Genomic DNA, 13,923 nt, shown 5'->3' with positions numbered 1-13,923 from the left:
TAACGCCATAACGCACAAGTGTCATTTTACGCCTGCTGCTTTTATCTGCCACGAAATGGTTTTACTCGACAATTCGAACGTAAATAAATCGCATTTAACGTGAATTTTTCAATAAACGTGAATTTATTTACAGTTCATACTGCTGCTGGAGAAGATTGCGAATGAGGCGAAAAAGGATGCCTCATTTACGATAACATTCAAGCGCTGTAAGTTGCTGGAGTCGCTCTGTGTGTGCTTTGAACTTGTCTCCAAAGTGTGTTTTTCCTCATTTTTAGACGATGGAAACGATAAACCCGTACCCCGAGCAGGTAGAAAGCCGCTGCCAAAGCCGAAAACCAATATGTGCCTAATGCGTGCCAAATGCAAATCGAAGAAGGTAATATATAGGGCTTAATTATAAGCAAGAGGAGTGTAAGAATTCCAGCAAGTTTTTATGAAATAGAAGCAGAAGCAGATGTGCAGCTAGTAAGAGATAATTTATTGATTGACAATTCACTTATGTATTTGTTGCAGATTTCCACAGTTGTTAGCCAGGAAAATGTGCCCACAATGATGGCGATGTATTCCCAGTTCATGAAGAGCAAAATGGATGGCCTGAAGCGTGTAAAGAAAGTGAAGAGCAAGGCCAAGGCGACCAAAGCATAAGGCATCAAATTTAAAATTAGTTCAAACACTTTTTAGTTGTCCAATACCAATGGCGATTCCTTTTGTAAATTACAATGTTAAAGATACTTGTGTTTGTTGTTGATTATGGCCTCGATACTTTTGCACACACAAATCGAGCAGATTCTGTGGTAAATTGTTCTTTCGCAGTCCAAACAGAAATCTGGGCCTTATCAGCTGAGCGAATGCGTAAATGTGCTCCCGTTGCTCAAGCGACTCATCATCGCTGGACTCGAAGTAAATATCATCGATATACATGACATCGATGCCGTTGCTGAGAGCGCGATGAAACAATGCACCAGCCTTGGGTATAAAATCCAAATATCCCGTCAAATTATCGACTATCAAAGCTCTTACATAGTCAGCTGGAAAACAATCACTTGCACATATCAATTGGGTATTCTGTTTTTTTTTTATTATGATTTGCGCAACTCACTTTTCAGGTAATACAAATGACAAGATTCCCCAACATCGTTTTCTCCCGCTGGTATCAAAGTCACCAGCATTGTATTTCCGTCATTGCCTATTTCGGTGGGTTCATTTGGCCTGATGATACGATATACATAATCCTGTTTGGATTCGCCGGGCACACGCTGGAATCGAGCCACATCCTCAGCGCAGCCGATAATCCTGTCACAAAAACTTGTGGGCACTTTGTGTTCCTGGAATGCGGCAGATGTTAACAACATAGGTCCATTGTGCTACAAGCGCAACAGTAAATGAAATTTATCACATATTATTGATGAATAGATTAATTATACTTGCCCGTTCGTAGGGGCTATATGTTTTTTTACTGTCTAGTATTAATGGCTGTCCTATTTCATTTAGAAACATTATTTTAGCTGCAAAAGACAAACTCAAACTGTTTCGTAGTGTTCTGTAAGCGCATAAAGACGCCTCTGCCAATTAACAGGCTGTTTTTGCGTTAACAGTCTCTTTGCTGCGCCCAAATTGAGCGCAAAGCAGGCGTATTCAAATTCCTATAGTTACTGCCAGATATGTTTGGACAACCACCTCAAATAACGCAATCATTTAAATATTATATACATATGTGTATTTAATTGAATGTCATCCTATTAAGACTTTTCATTTGGTTCGGCACAAACCATGTACTTTCAGTAGCTTTTATCATGATCAAATTTTTGTTTTAAACATACAAATATACTGTTAGTTCTATCACAATGAATATTATATTTTGTTGTTGTGTGTTTTGGTAGTTTTGTGTATGTACTTGATGTATGTATGTGCTGTGTCTTTGCCATCATATTGCCTGTTCTATATTTATGCTTACGAACATGACATTATATCTTAAGGCTTACACTTATTAATACAAACAATTCTTGTAGCATAAGTAAATATCCTTTCCTTCCTCGCTTTTGCTTGTTATAATTTTTGTATTTAGAACAAAGACAGTCTTTAACATGTATGAGAATTTCAGCTGCGTTCCATAAAGTTGCTGCATTTGCTATTAATTTTTGCATGTCATTTTGGCAATTGGTGAGCAGATGTGCGTTTTATGTGGATAATAAACGTGACAATTGGTAAATTCAGGGATGGTATGCGCATTACCAAACAAAACCGCATAATAAAATGAAAAAAAAAAAAATAATTCGAAACGCACCGTTTTCAAAGAAACTCAAAATTATAAACTAAATTTAAATTAAATTGGGTTAAATAATACAGATAACAATATTTGCAATGACGCCCTATTTTTGTTTTTGATTTTAGTTGAACGTGTTGTAGCGCAAATTGCTGTCGACGTCGCCAACGTTGCCGCCGCCAAACCCATCCGAATTGGATGGCTGCTCGGCCATGAGATCCGTGCTGGACTGCGAGTACCGACGCCACCTGGGCCATGGCCACGCATCGCGTATGCTGTCAATTAAACGCTGCTGGAATGTCTTATATTCCATGTCCACCGATTGTGTATCACCAAAATTGAAATCAGCCACTTCCACCGTAAAGCTAAAGAACAAAATAAGAGAAATTAGACAGTTATTTGTACCCAGAAAGGTGTTCGTAAGAGGGCTCACCGATTACGGCTCTGCATATAGTAGGCGACTCCAAAGATGACCAGACAAACGGCCACCAAAGTACAGGTGATGGGCACTACAACGACTGATAGCTGCGATTGTCGCTTGGCTACCGAAAGAGTTTGAACAAATTAGAATCAGATTCTCTTCAATTTTGTTTGTCATTTACTGACCCTCATAGATGTTAATGGCAACTGGCTTTACGGTCGCAGAGACGTCGTTGCTTATGAAAAATAGTATTGTCTTGCTCTCCAGAAAGTAACGAACATAAGGAATGTCGCACGTTTCCCTTATCTCGACATCATCGTCGCACGTCTCGTTGCCGATGATCTTGTAAGGCGCTGCATAGTGAAAGAATTCAATCATTAGCCAAACTAAATCAAATTCATTTTACGTATTTAAGGACATACCGTCAAAATATCGAGTGCAGACTTTGAATGGCGGTGAGCCATTGCAGGTGATTTGTAGATCGACTAGCTCCCAATGCTGCAGCCAGGCCTTGCCCTTGGAGGAGAAGTTCGAAATGGGTGCTGTGTTGTGCAAAGAAAATAATATTAATCATTTTATTAAGTGAAAGATGTGCTACAATTCAAAGATATGTTGGAACAGGAAAGAATTCAATTATTGTTTACAGAGATAGTATTTTCACCAAAATAAAACCCAATTATAATTATGAACAAAGATCCGAAGACGCAGAGGAATATATAATTAGAATTACAAAAATGGTCACTGTTGCATTTATAATAATAGGGAGAAGCATTGAACCTGGCCAGAGAGAAGTTAGCATAAAAAAAGAATACCAGGGCAGAACCTTCAGTTCTAAGGCGAACAAAGTTTAATAATATGAACCCTAATGTACAAAAGAGCATAGATTTTACTTGTAGAAATGCTCTAGTCGAGAGCTCATCTAGAAGATACCCTGAATCTAAGTTTTGATTGATTTCGGATAACCTCAAGTAATTCTCTGGCAAAAAGATTATGCTATATGAGATAGTTCACATTTTAACGCATCCGCAATTAACAATAAAGAAAATGCCAGCGACAATATTCGATAATTTGCGAGGGCTGTTTAAATATAGTTCCCGACATATAGGCTGTACTAAATAGAGTTGGATGTTGATGCTGATCAAGTTTATTTGTATAAAAGACTTGATGCGAATGCAAAGAGGAACGTTTGAGTGTATTAAGTAAAGTTGGGAAACTGGCTCATCAAAGGAAAGCATATAAAAGCTGAATGACTGAAATTTAGATTCCACATCGATTATAAACAAGCTAAAAGTTGGAATAGTTCTTAATAAGTGTTGTGCACTCACTTTTGGTCACAATTCGTCGCTTGAAATAGCCATAAGTGTTATTTGGATCCTTGGCAATGATGTTGCCGTCAACACAATCGTATGGAGGTGGCGGCGCCTGCAACAGCTGTCTCGGCCGGAGAACACCCAATGGATTTATCAATGCCACAGATGATTTGTTGACACTCCTATTGTTGCCATTGTTGTTCTGCTGCATTTGTTGTTGCACAGCGGCAGCCAAATTTAGACCAAGTAATCTGGCATTTGCGTGCATGGTTTGATTTGTGTCCCGCCTCTGGCGAGAAGGCTTTGGTGTTGTTGACGTAGTGGTTGTTGTTGTTGCTGGCGTTGTCGTTGTTGTTGCTGGTGTTGTTGACGTAGTTGTTGTTGTTGCTGGTGTTGTAGTTGATGTTGTAGATGTGGATGTTGTTGTAGCGGGCGTTGTTGTTGTTGTGGTCGTCGTTGTTGTTGTTGTCGTCGTCGTTGTTGTTGTTGATGTTGTTGGCTCTGGCGGTGGGAATGGAGATGCCACAACCAGCACTTCGACATCATAGTATTTATCCGGAACGGGATATGTTTCTTGATAGTTGTAGGCATGCGACATGCCTAGATATGTACAGTTTTGAAACCAGTACGTATTTATGTAGTAATTGTTTGCCTTCAAGTACATTGAATCAGCTGGATACAGTTCGATGCTATGATTCACTGGCTCCTTTGTCGAGACATAGTCCTCGACTCGCGCTTTATCATCCTGTATGAGCTGCAGACTCCCGGTGAGCGTATCCACCACCGTAATTTCAACTGAGCTCTTTGCCACCAGCACCCAAAAAATGTACTCTTTCATTACGTTGACAGCTAGACGATGATGTCCCAATTTTGTTGTACTCTTTGCATAGTCTATGGTCCAATTGCTGATCGGATCGCTCGTCACAAATTGCTGTGCATAATCAGTAGGGAATGTGTGTATGATAATCAGTCTTCAATTTATTTATATATTTTCGTTTTATAAAGGGGTGCAGCTATGACGCAGCTTAACTGCTTCTAGATAACCACTGTCTATAAATAAGTAAATATTTTTTGTTTGCATACCCAACAAATTTATAATATAAAGCTGTTTGACAACTATATAATGCTTAAATTGTCACATGGATGTCTATGGATTGCGTTAACTGAAGAAAATTAAATTTGATATACATATCTTTGTCCATTTTCACAAACAAAATATACTCAAAATATCATCTTAATTAATTTAGAATTAAATTGAGTAGCATTTCGAAAATTGTGTTAGTTTCATGCACAGGTCAAATTCTTAAATGAAAATTCAATTTATGTGCTTACACAAAATTGTTAAAAATGTAATTAAATTTGGAGTGTTCAAACAATCTTTAATCATCAGATATTTGCCTTATAGCATATTCATAATACCTCTCGCGAAGAGGGTATAAAAACGTACCAGGCACGACAAACAGAACGACGTCAAATGTTTGTAAAATTTGCATTGTAAATTTTTTTGTTATCGAGTACATACATTTTCATTTAAAGCGATATCTAAATTTAACTCTGGAAATACCTATTATTGTTATTATTATTATTAGGCACATGTGCATGTGCAGCACTTTGAACTACACAATTGTTGCAAATTATTCGATGAGTGGTTTTTGATAATAATAATTGGAAATGGGACTGACGCAGGGCATGCGGCATGTACAGCCAATTAGTCATAGAAATCACATATATATTAATTTGTGCCATTGTACTCTCTATATGGCATTAGTTGCTTTCTTTTGCTGTACGATTTTGTTACTTGGGTTTTTTTTTTAATGCCTTAACTTTTATAGAGATTGCGCATTTCGAATAAATTACAATTGGTGGAAGTTCTTATTTGCGAGGAACCACTGTGTTTGTTTCATTTAAGGTTTTTGAGTTCAATTTGCCAAGTGATCGCTTTAAACATTTCTAGTGCTGTATTTAAACATTTTGTTTACACTTGTCACAGCTGTATTTACCTTACTGTTTCCCGCTCCATCCTGCCACTCGAACTTATAGGAGTCCTTGCTGGCAATTTTGTTGTCATCGTATAAAATGGCGCTCACATTCACCGTGGAGCCGACCAATGCATGTTGTGGCGCAGTTATTATAACGTCTTTACAATTAACTATAACAAAAAGCGAGGGGAGGGGGTGAGTTGAATATTATTAAATATGCACGAGCAAATATTGATTGGGGGGAGGGGGCAGTGGAGCTGAATAATCATATTTTACCTGTATGCAAAATAGCGTATAGAATAATGGCCAGCACTGTTTTGCTACTTCTGCTCTGATGCATTTTTGCGACAAGCAACAATTGCGGTCTGGAATTTCCGAGAACGCTTATTTATCGAGAAATCACTTTTTTGCAGTAAACCTCTCTGCACCCCGCCCCTTAAATAGTAAAACCAAAAATGGGAAACACACACGAACAAGCACGCCAAGTTCGGTATTGCTTGTGCCACTTTTGAAAATGTATGTATTAAGCTGAACACTTTTTTATTGCTTAGGGTTCGATTTGAACGCCTTTATCAGAAATTTGCAATAACAATTATTGCGTTTTCGTTTATTCCTTGCACTGCAAGTTAGAGTTGCCAAATCTTGCGTATTATGTTCGATCGAACGACTCATTGAACTAAATGAACGAAAAAAGTTGTTTAGCTAGTTCCACCGCGTTCACTTGAGTCACTTGCTTGTTGGTTCTTTAGCAAATCAAAAACGCGTTTCCACTGTTTGGAAACCATTATCAGCTGATAATTATATTGAGTACAAATATACAAAAAGTTACTTAACTACTAAAAAATATTGTAAGCCAGATTGCGCTAGTTGGCAGCATAAGCAATGTCCACTATGTCAACGAAGCCGTCAGCTTTTTTTAATAATAATAATAACTGCTGATATGATAAGTGGAAACACACAAATGCATATAGTAGCTGATGTTTCGATATTTGTTATCGTTTTGCTTGAAGTCACGAAATGACAAATTCCGTTAGCTGAGCTAATGGACGTGCGTAATGTGAAATCGAATTCAGTTTGATTCATGGTTTCACAGCGAAGTGGCAACGCTGCTCAGAAATTGAAACGGCTATTTAAATGTTTTAAAATACTAAGTTCGTTTATTCGTTAGTTTTGTAAATAATCATACTTATATGTATGTATATGCATATATATGTATATATGTGTGTATGTATGTGTGTATATGTTAATATTTGAAATAAACTTAATAGCATAAATGAAATACAACGAGATGAGAAAGCAATAATTATACTTTGGGATATACGCAACACGCACAAAATACTCTCGAGAAGACGACGACGACGCTTGCTTATAGCTAATAGACAATTGAGCGGATTATCTCTACGCTCATCGTCTACTTCTTCTTGCTCTTGCCCAGCGTCAGAGTATGATGTGCCGTGGCCAACTGCTGCTTGCGTCTCTGAAAGTCCAAATAGTCCTCCTCGAGGGCCTTCCGTGATTCCTCCAACTTGCGCTTCTCCTCCGAATGATCTCGCTTCAATTTCTCGAATTTCAAATGCAAATCCTTCTCGCTATCCTTGAGCTCTGCCTCTTTCTCCTTGACACGCTGCACAAACATCTGACGCACTTCCTCCTCCTTGGACTGCAGCTCAGCGAGATGATTGGAGCGTTTCGCTTCGAAAGTTTGCTGAAATGAGACGGGCTTATTATCGCTGTCCACATCACTGAAGCCCATCTGCTCGAGACGCTTTTGGCGATAGAGTTCATAGTGTCGCGTATGCGTCTTCTCGCGCATATCCTCCATATTCGTACGGATCAACATCTCCCGCAGTTTAACGAAATCGCAATGGGTCTCGTTCTCCACCTGAACGGTCCCCCATGGGTATTGACGGGCCCGGATCAACTTGTTGCCCACCTTAATAAATTCGGTGCTGCCGACAACAGCGAATGGGATGTGTGAATTCATCAAGCTATTCGTTTCCGCCACCGTTTCATCATCGGTGGGGAATTGATAGATGTGCACCCCATTTGTGTTTAGCTCCTGGATGATCTTTGCCTTGAAACGTTGCAGTTCCACCTTGGAAATTGTGTCCGCTTTGGCAATAACGGGTATTATATTAACCTTACTATCCAGTTTCTTCATGCACACCAAATCCAGCGATTTCAAACCGTGCCCCGTCGGACAAATGAAGTAGAGACAAATGTGGATGCGACTATCGTGGCATGTGACCAAGGATCGCTTGATTTTCAGCTCCTCTTGTAAATAGTTCTCGAACTGTGCATCAATATAATCGACCACGGCCTTGAATGAATCGTCCTTGTTGATCTGATCGCCATATCCGACCGTATCGCAAATCGTTAGCTTCAATCGCACATTGCTCTCCTGTAGCTCGTATGTGTGTGCCTTCAATTTGACGCTGGGCAGTGTATGTGGACTCGGCGTCGACTCGAAACTAGTGTTGAACAGTGTATCCATCAACGTCGATTTTCCAAGACCCGTTTCGCCTAAGATGGAAAATTATTGAGATGCAAATTATAATAGAAATAATTTTTAATTTATATTTTATATAGATTCTGGTCTTAATCAAGAATATTTAAAGCTCATTTGTTTAAACTTGATTAGGGGAAATCATTGAGATTCAAATCGGAAAGGAAACAATTTTATATTTATTTATTTATTCTGATATTGGATCAGGTCTTGATACTGATCAAGAATATTAATAGGTTTTTTCTTTTAAGTGGGCTAAAGAAAATCATTGAGATGCAAATTATAAAAGAAATAATTTTATATTTATGTATTCCCATATCGACTCTGTTTTTCATAGTGATCAACAATATTTAAGGAAATCAGTGAGATACAAATTAAAAAATAAATAATTTCATAATTATTTATTTCCATATCGACTCTGTTCTTAGTACTGATCAACACTATTTATAGCTCCTTTGTCGCCGTTACAAACTGAACGATCAAGTTACAATGCCCTCAGAGCATATGGTATGAAAGAGAGATACTCTTAAGTCATCTCAAGTGTTTTCAATTGGGCACCACATAAATGGTAAATTTGTGTCAGGGTGAAATTATAGAAAGCAATTGATGAAAATCGATTGCTAGACTTTTGCTTTGTGCATATTAATCGGCTTCGTCTCGCGCCGATTTCAATTGTTTACACATACATGCATACATACATATGTACACATACATTCACCACACACACACACACGCATAAGTGAGTCATGCAGTGCTGCCAGTTTATGCCAAAAGAATTTGTGAGCAATGCACTCTCAGCTTAACTTCACATCTTTTTCTTCGTCACACTCGCATACACAGTTCATGCCGCATACACACACACACACACCCACACATGCAAACACAACACACTCAAAACATGCAGAGAAACGCATACACACCAATACACATGACGTTGAAAACGAATCCGTTTTGTACGCTTTTATTAACCAATTGATCCGGCAAACTGTCGAATCCGACGTGCCCCGATTGCTTTAGTGTGCGTAGATGCACTTCTTTTTTATTGATAAAATCAACTTCCGCCGACATTTTGACAATAATTTTACACACAGAAAAGAAACACACACGCAAAACAGGAGAGCTGGCAAAGGCGTCGCCAGTGAATACTATTGTTGATATACTATCGTTATCGAGTTAGAGCTGAGCATAACAGAGATATTATTTATCGCCCGCCACAGTGAAGTAAACTGGTCACACTGTATATTGTTTTGGCAAGTGGCAGCACTGGCACTTTATGCTGCTGATGTGTCCAGCTGTCAAACTTGCGAACGAGGCGAAAGTTCAGTGTGTCAAGTTTTCTAATTTGTTTCATATTTCATCGTTATGTCGAAAGACACAAACCCGAAAGAGGCGCTTATAAAAGCGGCTTATGCTGATGTGCATAAGTTTGGCAGCAATCAGGAATACGACAAGGCGGTCAAAGCCGTTAATCGCAGTGAGTATTGAGGTGAGTGAGAAAGGGTAAATGTTCATGTGTGCGTGTTTTGGAACTAGTTCTTGGCGTTGCACCAGAGGATCAGACGGCGCTCCATTGCAAAGTTGTCTGCTTGATGCAGTTATCAAAGTTCGATGAGGCGCACAAGTTCATCGAAAAGAACCGGCTCAATGGTGTGCTGACATTTGAGAAAGCCTATTGCGAATATCGCCTAAACAAACAGCAGCAGGCTCTAAAAACCATCGATGATGGTGCAACAGAGCAACCGCTGGAGCCCAAGTTGAAGGAGCTGCGCACCCAGATCCTCTACCGTCTGGAGCGCTACGAGGATTGCCTCGACGCCTACAAGAGCATCATCAAGAACAGCAGCGATGAGTTCGAGGATGAACGACGCACCAATCTCAGCGCAGTGGCCGCCAACTTGGCGCTGGACAAGGATAGGGAGGTGCCCGAGGTACCGGAAGATACGTACGAGCAGTACTTCAATAGCGCCTGCATCCAATCCAATCGCCTCAAATATGTCGAGGCTGAGCGTAAATTGCGCACCAGCGAGAAGCTGTGCCGTGATTTCCTCGAAGAGGAGGGCGCTAGCGAGGAGGAGATACTCGAGGAGGTCGATGTGATTCGCGTGCAGTTGGCCTATTGCCTGCAGCAGCAGGGCAAAATTAAGGAAGCAAGTCTTATCTATGCGGATTGCTTGCGTCACAAGCCCAAGGATGCGGCTTTGGTTGCTGTGGCCAGCAATAATGCGGTGGTCATCAACAAGGATCAGAATGTCTTTGATTCCAAGAAGAAGATACGCGCCGCAATGGCCGATGCCTGTGAGCCCAAGTTGACTTCCCGTCAAAAGCAGATAATCGCCTTGAACAACTGCTTGTTGGCTCTTTATACCAATGCCAGCGATCAGGTGCAGCAGTTGACGCAGAAACTGGCCCAGTCATACCCGCAGATGGAGTTTGAGGCGCTGCTCATCCGTTGCAGCCAGCTCGGCAAGGACAAGAAGCACAAGGAGGCCATCGAGCAGCTGCAAAAGTTTGCCGGAACGCACAAAACGCACGAATTTGTCAGTAAATTTGCCATAATTCAATTGCAGCTGTTGCAGGTGAGGGATGCACATGATGCTAGGATTAGAGATGAATCTAATCCGGTTTTTGGTAATTTCAGGGCAATCGCAAGGATGCCATTGAGACGCTGCTCTCGCTGGGCGAGTCCAAGTACAAGCCAGGCGTTGTCTCGGCACTCGTCTCCCTTTACCTGGGCACGGACAATAAACCGGCGGCGTCGGCTCTCCTCAAATCCGCCGTCGAATGGTATAAACTGAATAATGTTAGTAGTGGCGATCTGTCCGACATGTGGCGGCAGGCGGCCGAGTTTCATTTGCGTGGTGGTGCCTCGGAGACGGCGGCCAGTTCGCTGGAGGAGCTGCTCAAGCTGAAGCCCAACGATATGAAGGTGCTCGCTCAGCTCGTCATTGCCTATGCCCAGTTCAATCCCAAACGTGCGCTGGAAATCAGTCGCCGTTTACCCAAGCTGGAAACGTTGACAACTGCCTCGGAGATCGATGCACTTGAATCGGCCAACTGGGTCATGTCCACCAAGGCAGCGAAGAAGACGGCCAATGCTAAAGTGGAGCCGTCGCCGAGTACGCCTGCCACCGACAAGAAAAAGAATGCGCATCGCAAGCGCATGGGCAAATTGCCCAAGAATTATAATGACGAGGTGGCTCCTGATCCGGAACGTTGGCTGCCCAAATACGAACGCACCGGTTTCCGCAAGAAGCGTGGCGGTGCTCGCGCCAAGGACATCATCAAGGGCTCCCAGGGCATGGCCTCCGGTGCCGCCGACCAGTAGTGAGTGGTCACCTTAACCCCGTAGTGAATCTTAAATTGAGATTTCTTTCTTTTTCCCCATAGCGACATGTCGAATCGCGTCAATCTGAGCAAGAACTCGCCGGCGACGCCTGTGTACCAGGAGCCGACACCAGGACCGAGGCAACAGCATCGCAAGGGTGGCCACAAGAAGAAGAAGGGTGGACGCTTCTAAGTGTGGGCAAATCATGTACTGCTTACGCACTGTATCCAAGCTACATATAATATATATATATATGCAAATAAATTGGTAATCCTTGATTTCGATTCTCCTATTTTATAAATGAGAAAATGAGCTTAAGCTATCCCTCTCCATAAAATACGCCCACAACAAGATTTAACAAACAAAAAAAAAAAGTAATTAAATAAAACATTAAACTGGATTTGGAATTGGAGAAGTTGTAGAATGATTTTCTGTCGCTAAACGCCGGCATTAAGTAGGAGCAATTGTAGTGTGTATTTTATAAAGGATAAATCCTCAAACTTAAATGTAAGCAATGTTTATGCTATTCCTCTCCATCATCCTCCTCTCCATCCTCGTTTGACTTCTTTTCCTCGTCTCCGCGTCTGGTGTCGTATGAGTGAAAATGCAGCGTGCTCAGCCAATCGAGCATGTTGCACTGCTCCGCCTCGGTTCGATATATATTCGAATAGATGTGCAGCTCTATAAACTGAGTGACCTGCTGCTCCTGTACCGACCATGTCAGTGGCTTATGTATGCCATCCTTTCCATAGCGATCATTGTAGCGTTCATAGTGCACCGTATCCAACACGAGGCCAAGTCCCGGTGCCATGGGCAAATCCAAACGCTCCTCGGTCAGTGCGCGCTCCAGCGTTATCCTTGTCGTATTGCCCCTGACAATGGCAATGGCCAATCCGACCATTTTGCGTATCTGATGCAGCATAAAACTCTGACCCTTCACCTGCAGCGTAACGAACTCAATGCCCTGCGGACTGTGAAAGGGAGCGCTGGACGTAAAGGACATGATGAAACGCTTCGCGGACGGATCCAAAAAGTTTCTAGAAAGCAATAAACAATTAAGAATAATAAAAATAATTTAGTTAGTTGACAAGTTGTGACCAACTTTTTGCTGGTGAAATTGTGAAAGTTTTTGGTTCCCTCGTAGAGCTTGAGAGTCTCACAAATCTGCTCATGTAGCGCGGGTGTCAAGCGGAATGTAGCCTGATCCTGCTGATTCTGCTGCTCGTTGCAGCCGGCAAACGCAATGCTGGGCAGCGTGTAGGTATAAGTTCTAGCATTGCACTGTTCCTTGGCATTGAAACCCTTTGTCACGCGCTCAACGCCAAACAAACGAATCGTTTCTGGCAGATCCTTGTTAAAAGCCACCAAATCCAGTTCATCCGCTGTGGAATTTGAGTGAGAATTAAACACAAATCATATTTGGAGTTGTGCTTTTTACTTACGCAGCTTGATGGAGCAGACTTGTCGGGCGGCAGAGACACCTTTGTCGGTGCGTGCGGCACGTTGAAAGCTGGCAATTTGCACCTGCTTGAACGAATCCTCCGTTATCCAGTTGTGCTTGAGCATTGCCTTGAAGAGCTCCTCCTCGATGGTTTGCATGCCCGGGTTGCGTTGCATGCCATAATAGTTGGCGCCACAATAGCTCAACAGAATTGCGCTTTTCTTGCGTTTAATGCGATCCGCAGGATCAAAAGGCGCACGCTTAATGCCATTTGCTGCATCTTCAGCATCCTGCGCGTGCCAATCCACCCACTTCTTGCGTTTCAGTGTGCGTTTCAGGCGATTCGCCTCCTTCACCGATTCATCCTCCGCCTCCTTTTGCGCTTGTCGTTCCATTTTCTGCTCTTGCAGTTTGTCGAGTGCTTCGCTTATGGCAACTGCAAAGGATTTGTGCCGAAAACCACAAATGAACCGCTTTATTTCGGAGTGAAGGCTAACTGTTTGAGGTATTCATTATTTTATGGCTAATCATACTGATATTATATTTCAAAATTCACCTGCCTTTGTGTAGCGTCTCAGTAGCATTTATTTACAGCAATACAAAAATACACAAAACCCAATAAAAAAATTTCACACGTGTTGTTACACACAGCTGTTGCATGATGTCTTGCGTTCCATC

At 41.6% G+C, this 13,923-nt stretch overlaps 6 protein-coding genes across 8 annotated transcripts; 2 read left to right on the top strand and 4 right to left on the bottom strand.

Moving 5' to 3' along the window:
• The first annotated feature begins 40 nt into the window (after nt 1-40).
• On the top strand, nt 41-731 carry LOC6568587 (signal recognition particle 14 kDa protein). The gene is made up of 4 exons (XM_001994415.2): nt 41-79; nt 134-206; nt 276-376; nt 514-731. Exons 1-4 carry the CDS (start codon nt 56-58, stop codon nt 643-645), a joined length of 330 nt encoding a protein of 109 aa, XP_001994451.1. The 5' UTR covers nt 41-55; the 3' UTR covers nt 646-731.
• LOC6568588 lies at nt 697-1,512 on the bottom strand. 3 transcript variants are annotated; one of them, XM_001994416.3, is made up of 3 exons: nt 1,429-1,512; nt 1,100-1,364; nt 697-1,028 (listed from the first exon to the last, which is right to left on the bottom strand). In XM_001994416.3, the coding sequence occupies exons 1-3, from the start codon at nt 1,495-1,497 to the stop codon at nt 715-717; spliced, it is 648 nt and encodes a 215-aa protein (XP_001994452.1). In that variant the 5' UTR covers nt 1,498-1,512; the 3' UTR covers nt 697-714. The 3 variants fall into 3 exon arrangements, with proteins under 3 accessions (XP_001994452.1, XP_043070820.1, XP_032596337.1); XM_043214885.1 differs by having other exon boundaries at nt 1,100-1,325; XM_032740446.1 differs by having other exon boundaries at nt 991-1,042.
• A 182-nt stretch (nt 1,513-1,694) lies between these two features.
• On the bottom strand, nt 1,695-6,612 carry LOC6568589. Its single transcript, XM_001994417.3, has 7 exons — nt 6,250-6,612; nt 5,995-6,143; nt 4,010-4,925; nt 3,107-3,226; nt 2,870-3,037; nt 2,697-2,805; nt 1,695-2,628 (listed from the first exon to the last, which is right to left on the bottom strand). The coding sequence occupies exons 1-7, from the start codon at nt 6,311-6,313 to the stop codon at nt 2,388-2,390; spliced, it is 1,767 nt and encodes a 588-aa protein (XP_001994453.1). The 5' UTR covers nt 6,314-6,612; the 3' UTR covers nt 1,695-2,387.
• Nucleotides 6,613-7,102: 490 nt separating this feature from the next.
• LOC6568590 (septin-2) lies at nt 7,103-9,661 on the bottom strand. The gene is made up of 2 exons (XM_001994418.2): nt 9,400-9,661; nt 7,103-8,496 (listed from the first exon to the last, which is right to left on the bottom strand). The coding sequence occupies exons 1-2, from the start codon at nt 9,545-9,547 to the stop codon at nt 7,385-7,387; spliced, it is 1,260 nt and encodes a 419-aa protein (XP_001994454.1). The 5' UTR covers nt 9,548-9,661; the 3' UTR covers nt 7,103-7,384.
• A 101-nt stretch (nt 9,662-9,762) lies between these two features.
• On the top strand, nt 9,763-12,082 carry LOC6568591 (signal recognition particle subunit SRP72). The gene is made up of 4 exons (XM_001994419.3): nt 9,763-9,953; nt 10,013-11,055; nt 11,118-11,803; nt 11,867-12,082. Exons 1-4 carry the CDS (start codon nt 9,842-9,844, stop codon nt 11,994-11,996), a joined length of 1,971 nt encoding a protein of 656 aa, XP_001994455.1. The 5' UTR covers nt 9,763-9,841; the 3' UTR covers nt 11,997-12,082.
• A 172-nt stretch (nt 12,083-12,254) lies between these two features.
• Nucleotides 12,255-13,903, bottom strand: LOC6568592 (tRNA pseudouridine synthase A). The gene is made up of 4 exons (XM_032740614.2): nt 13,802-13,903; nt 13,247-13,741; nt 12,907-13,186; nt 12,255-12,841 (listed from the first exon to the last, which is right to left on the bottom strand). Exons 1-4 carry the CDS (start codon nt 13,827-13,829, stop codon nt 12,328-12,330), a joined length of 1,317 nt encoding a protein of 438 aa, XP_032596505.1. The 5' UTR covers nt 13,830-13,903; the 3' UTR covers nt 12,255-12,327.
• Between the last annotated feature and the right edge of the window lie 20 nt (nt 13,904-13,923).

The sequence above is a fragment of the Drosophila grimshawi genome, unplaced genomic scaffold (assembly GCF_018153295.1).
Source record: "Drosophila grimshawi isolate 15287-2541.00 unplaced genomic scaffold, ASM1815329v1 contig_311, whole genome shotgun sequence".
NCBI lineage: Eukaryota > Metazoa > Arthropoda > Insecta > Diptera > Drosophilidae > Drosophila > Drosophila grimshawi.
This window is presented reverse-complemented; position numbering and strand designations above follow the sequence as displayed.

Excerpts from the sequence above, each read along its gene's own strand:
- LOC6568587 (XM_001994415.2), top strand. The coding sequence starts at position 56 with ATGGTTTTACTCGACAATTCGAAC. Across the intron at positions 207-275 it reads TACGATAACATTCAAGCGCT|ACGATGGAAACGATAAACCC; the intron begins GTAAGTTGCTGG and ends CCTCATTTTTAG. Across the intron at positions 377-513 it reads CCAAATGCAAATCGAAGAAG|ATTTCCACAGTTGTTAGCCA; the intron begins GTAATATATAGG and ends TATTTGTTGCAG.
- LOC6568588 (XM_001994416.3), bottom strand. The coding sequence starts at position 1,497 with ATGTTTCTAAATGAAATAGGACAGCCATTAATACTAGACAGTAAAAAA. Across the intron at positions 1,365-1,428 it reads CATATAGCCCCTACGAACGG|CACAATGGACCTATGTTGTT; the intron begins GCAAGTATAATT and ends TTGCGCTTGTAG. Across the intron at positions 1,029-1,099 it reads TCATTTGTATTACCTGAAAA|CTGACTATGTAAGAGCTTTG; the intron begins GTGAGTTGCGCA and ends ATTGTTTTCCAG.
- LOC6568589 (XM_001994417.3), bottom strand. The coding sequence starts at position 6,313 with ATGCATCAGAGCAGAAGTAGCAAAACAGTGCTGGCCATTATTCTATAC. Across the intron at positions 6,144-6,249 it reads ATACGCTATTTTGCATACAG|TTAATTGTAAAGACGTTATA; the intron begins GTAAAATATGAT and ends TTTTTGTTATAG. Across the intron at positions 2,806-2,869 it reads TGCCATTAACATCTATGAGG|CCAAGCGACAATCGCAGCTA; the intron begins GTCAGTAAATGA and ends CTCTTTCGGTAG.
- LOC6568590 (XM_001994418.2), bottom strand. The coding sequence starts at position 9,547 with ATGTCGGCGGAAGTTGATTTTATCAATAAAAAAGAAGTGCATCTACGC. Across the intron at positions 8,497-9,399 it reads TTTCAACGTCATGTGTATTG|GCGAAACGGGTCTTGGAAAA; the intron begins GTGTGTATGCGT and ends TTTCCATCTTAG.
- LOC6568591 (XM_001994419.3), top strand. The coding sequence starts at position 9,842 with ATGTCGAAAGACACAAACCCGAAAGAGGCGCTTATAAAAGCGGCTTAT. Across the intron at positions 9,954-10,012 it reads GGTCAAAGCCGTTAATCGCA|TTCTTGGCGTTGCACCAGAG; the intron begins GTGAGTATTGAG and ends TTTTGGAACTAG. Across the intron at positions 11,056-11,117 it reads TTCAATTGCAGCTGTTGCAG|GGCAATCGCAAGGATGCCAT; the intron begins GTGAGGGATGCA and ends TGGTAATTTCAG.
- LOC6568592 (XM_032740614.2), bottom strand. The coding sequence starts at position 13,829 with ATGCTACTGAGACGCTACACAAAGGCAG. Across the intron at positions 13,187-13,246 it reads AGTCTGCTCCATCAAGCTGC|CGGATGAACTGGATTTGGTG; the intron begins GTAAGTAAAAAG and ends CAAATTCCACAG. Across the intron at positions 12,842-12,906 it reads CACAATTTCACCAGCAAAAA|AAACTTTTTGGATCCGTCCG; the intron begins GTTGGTCACAAC and ends ATTGCTTTCTAG.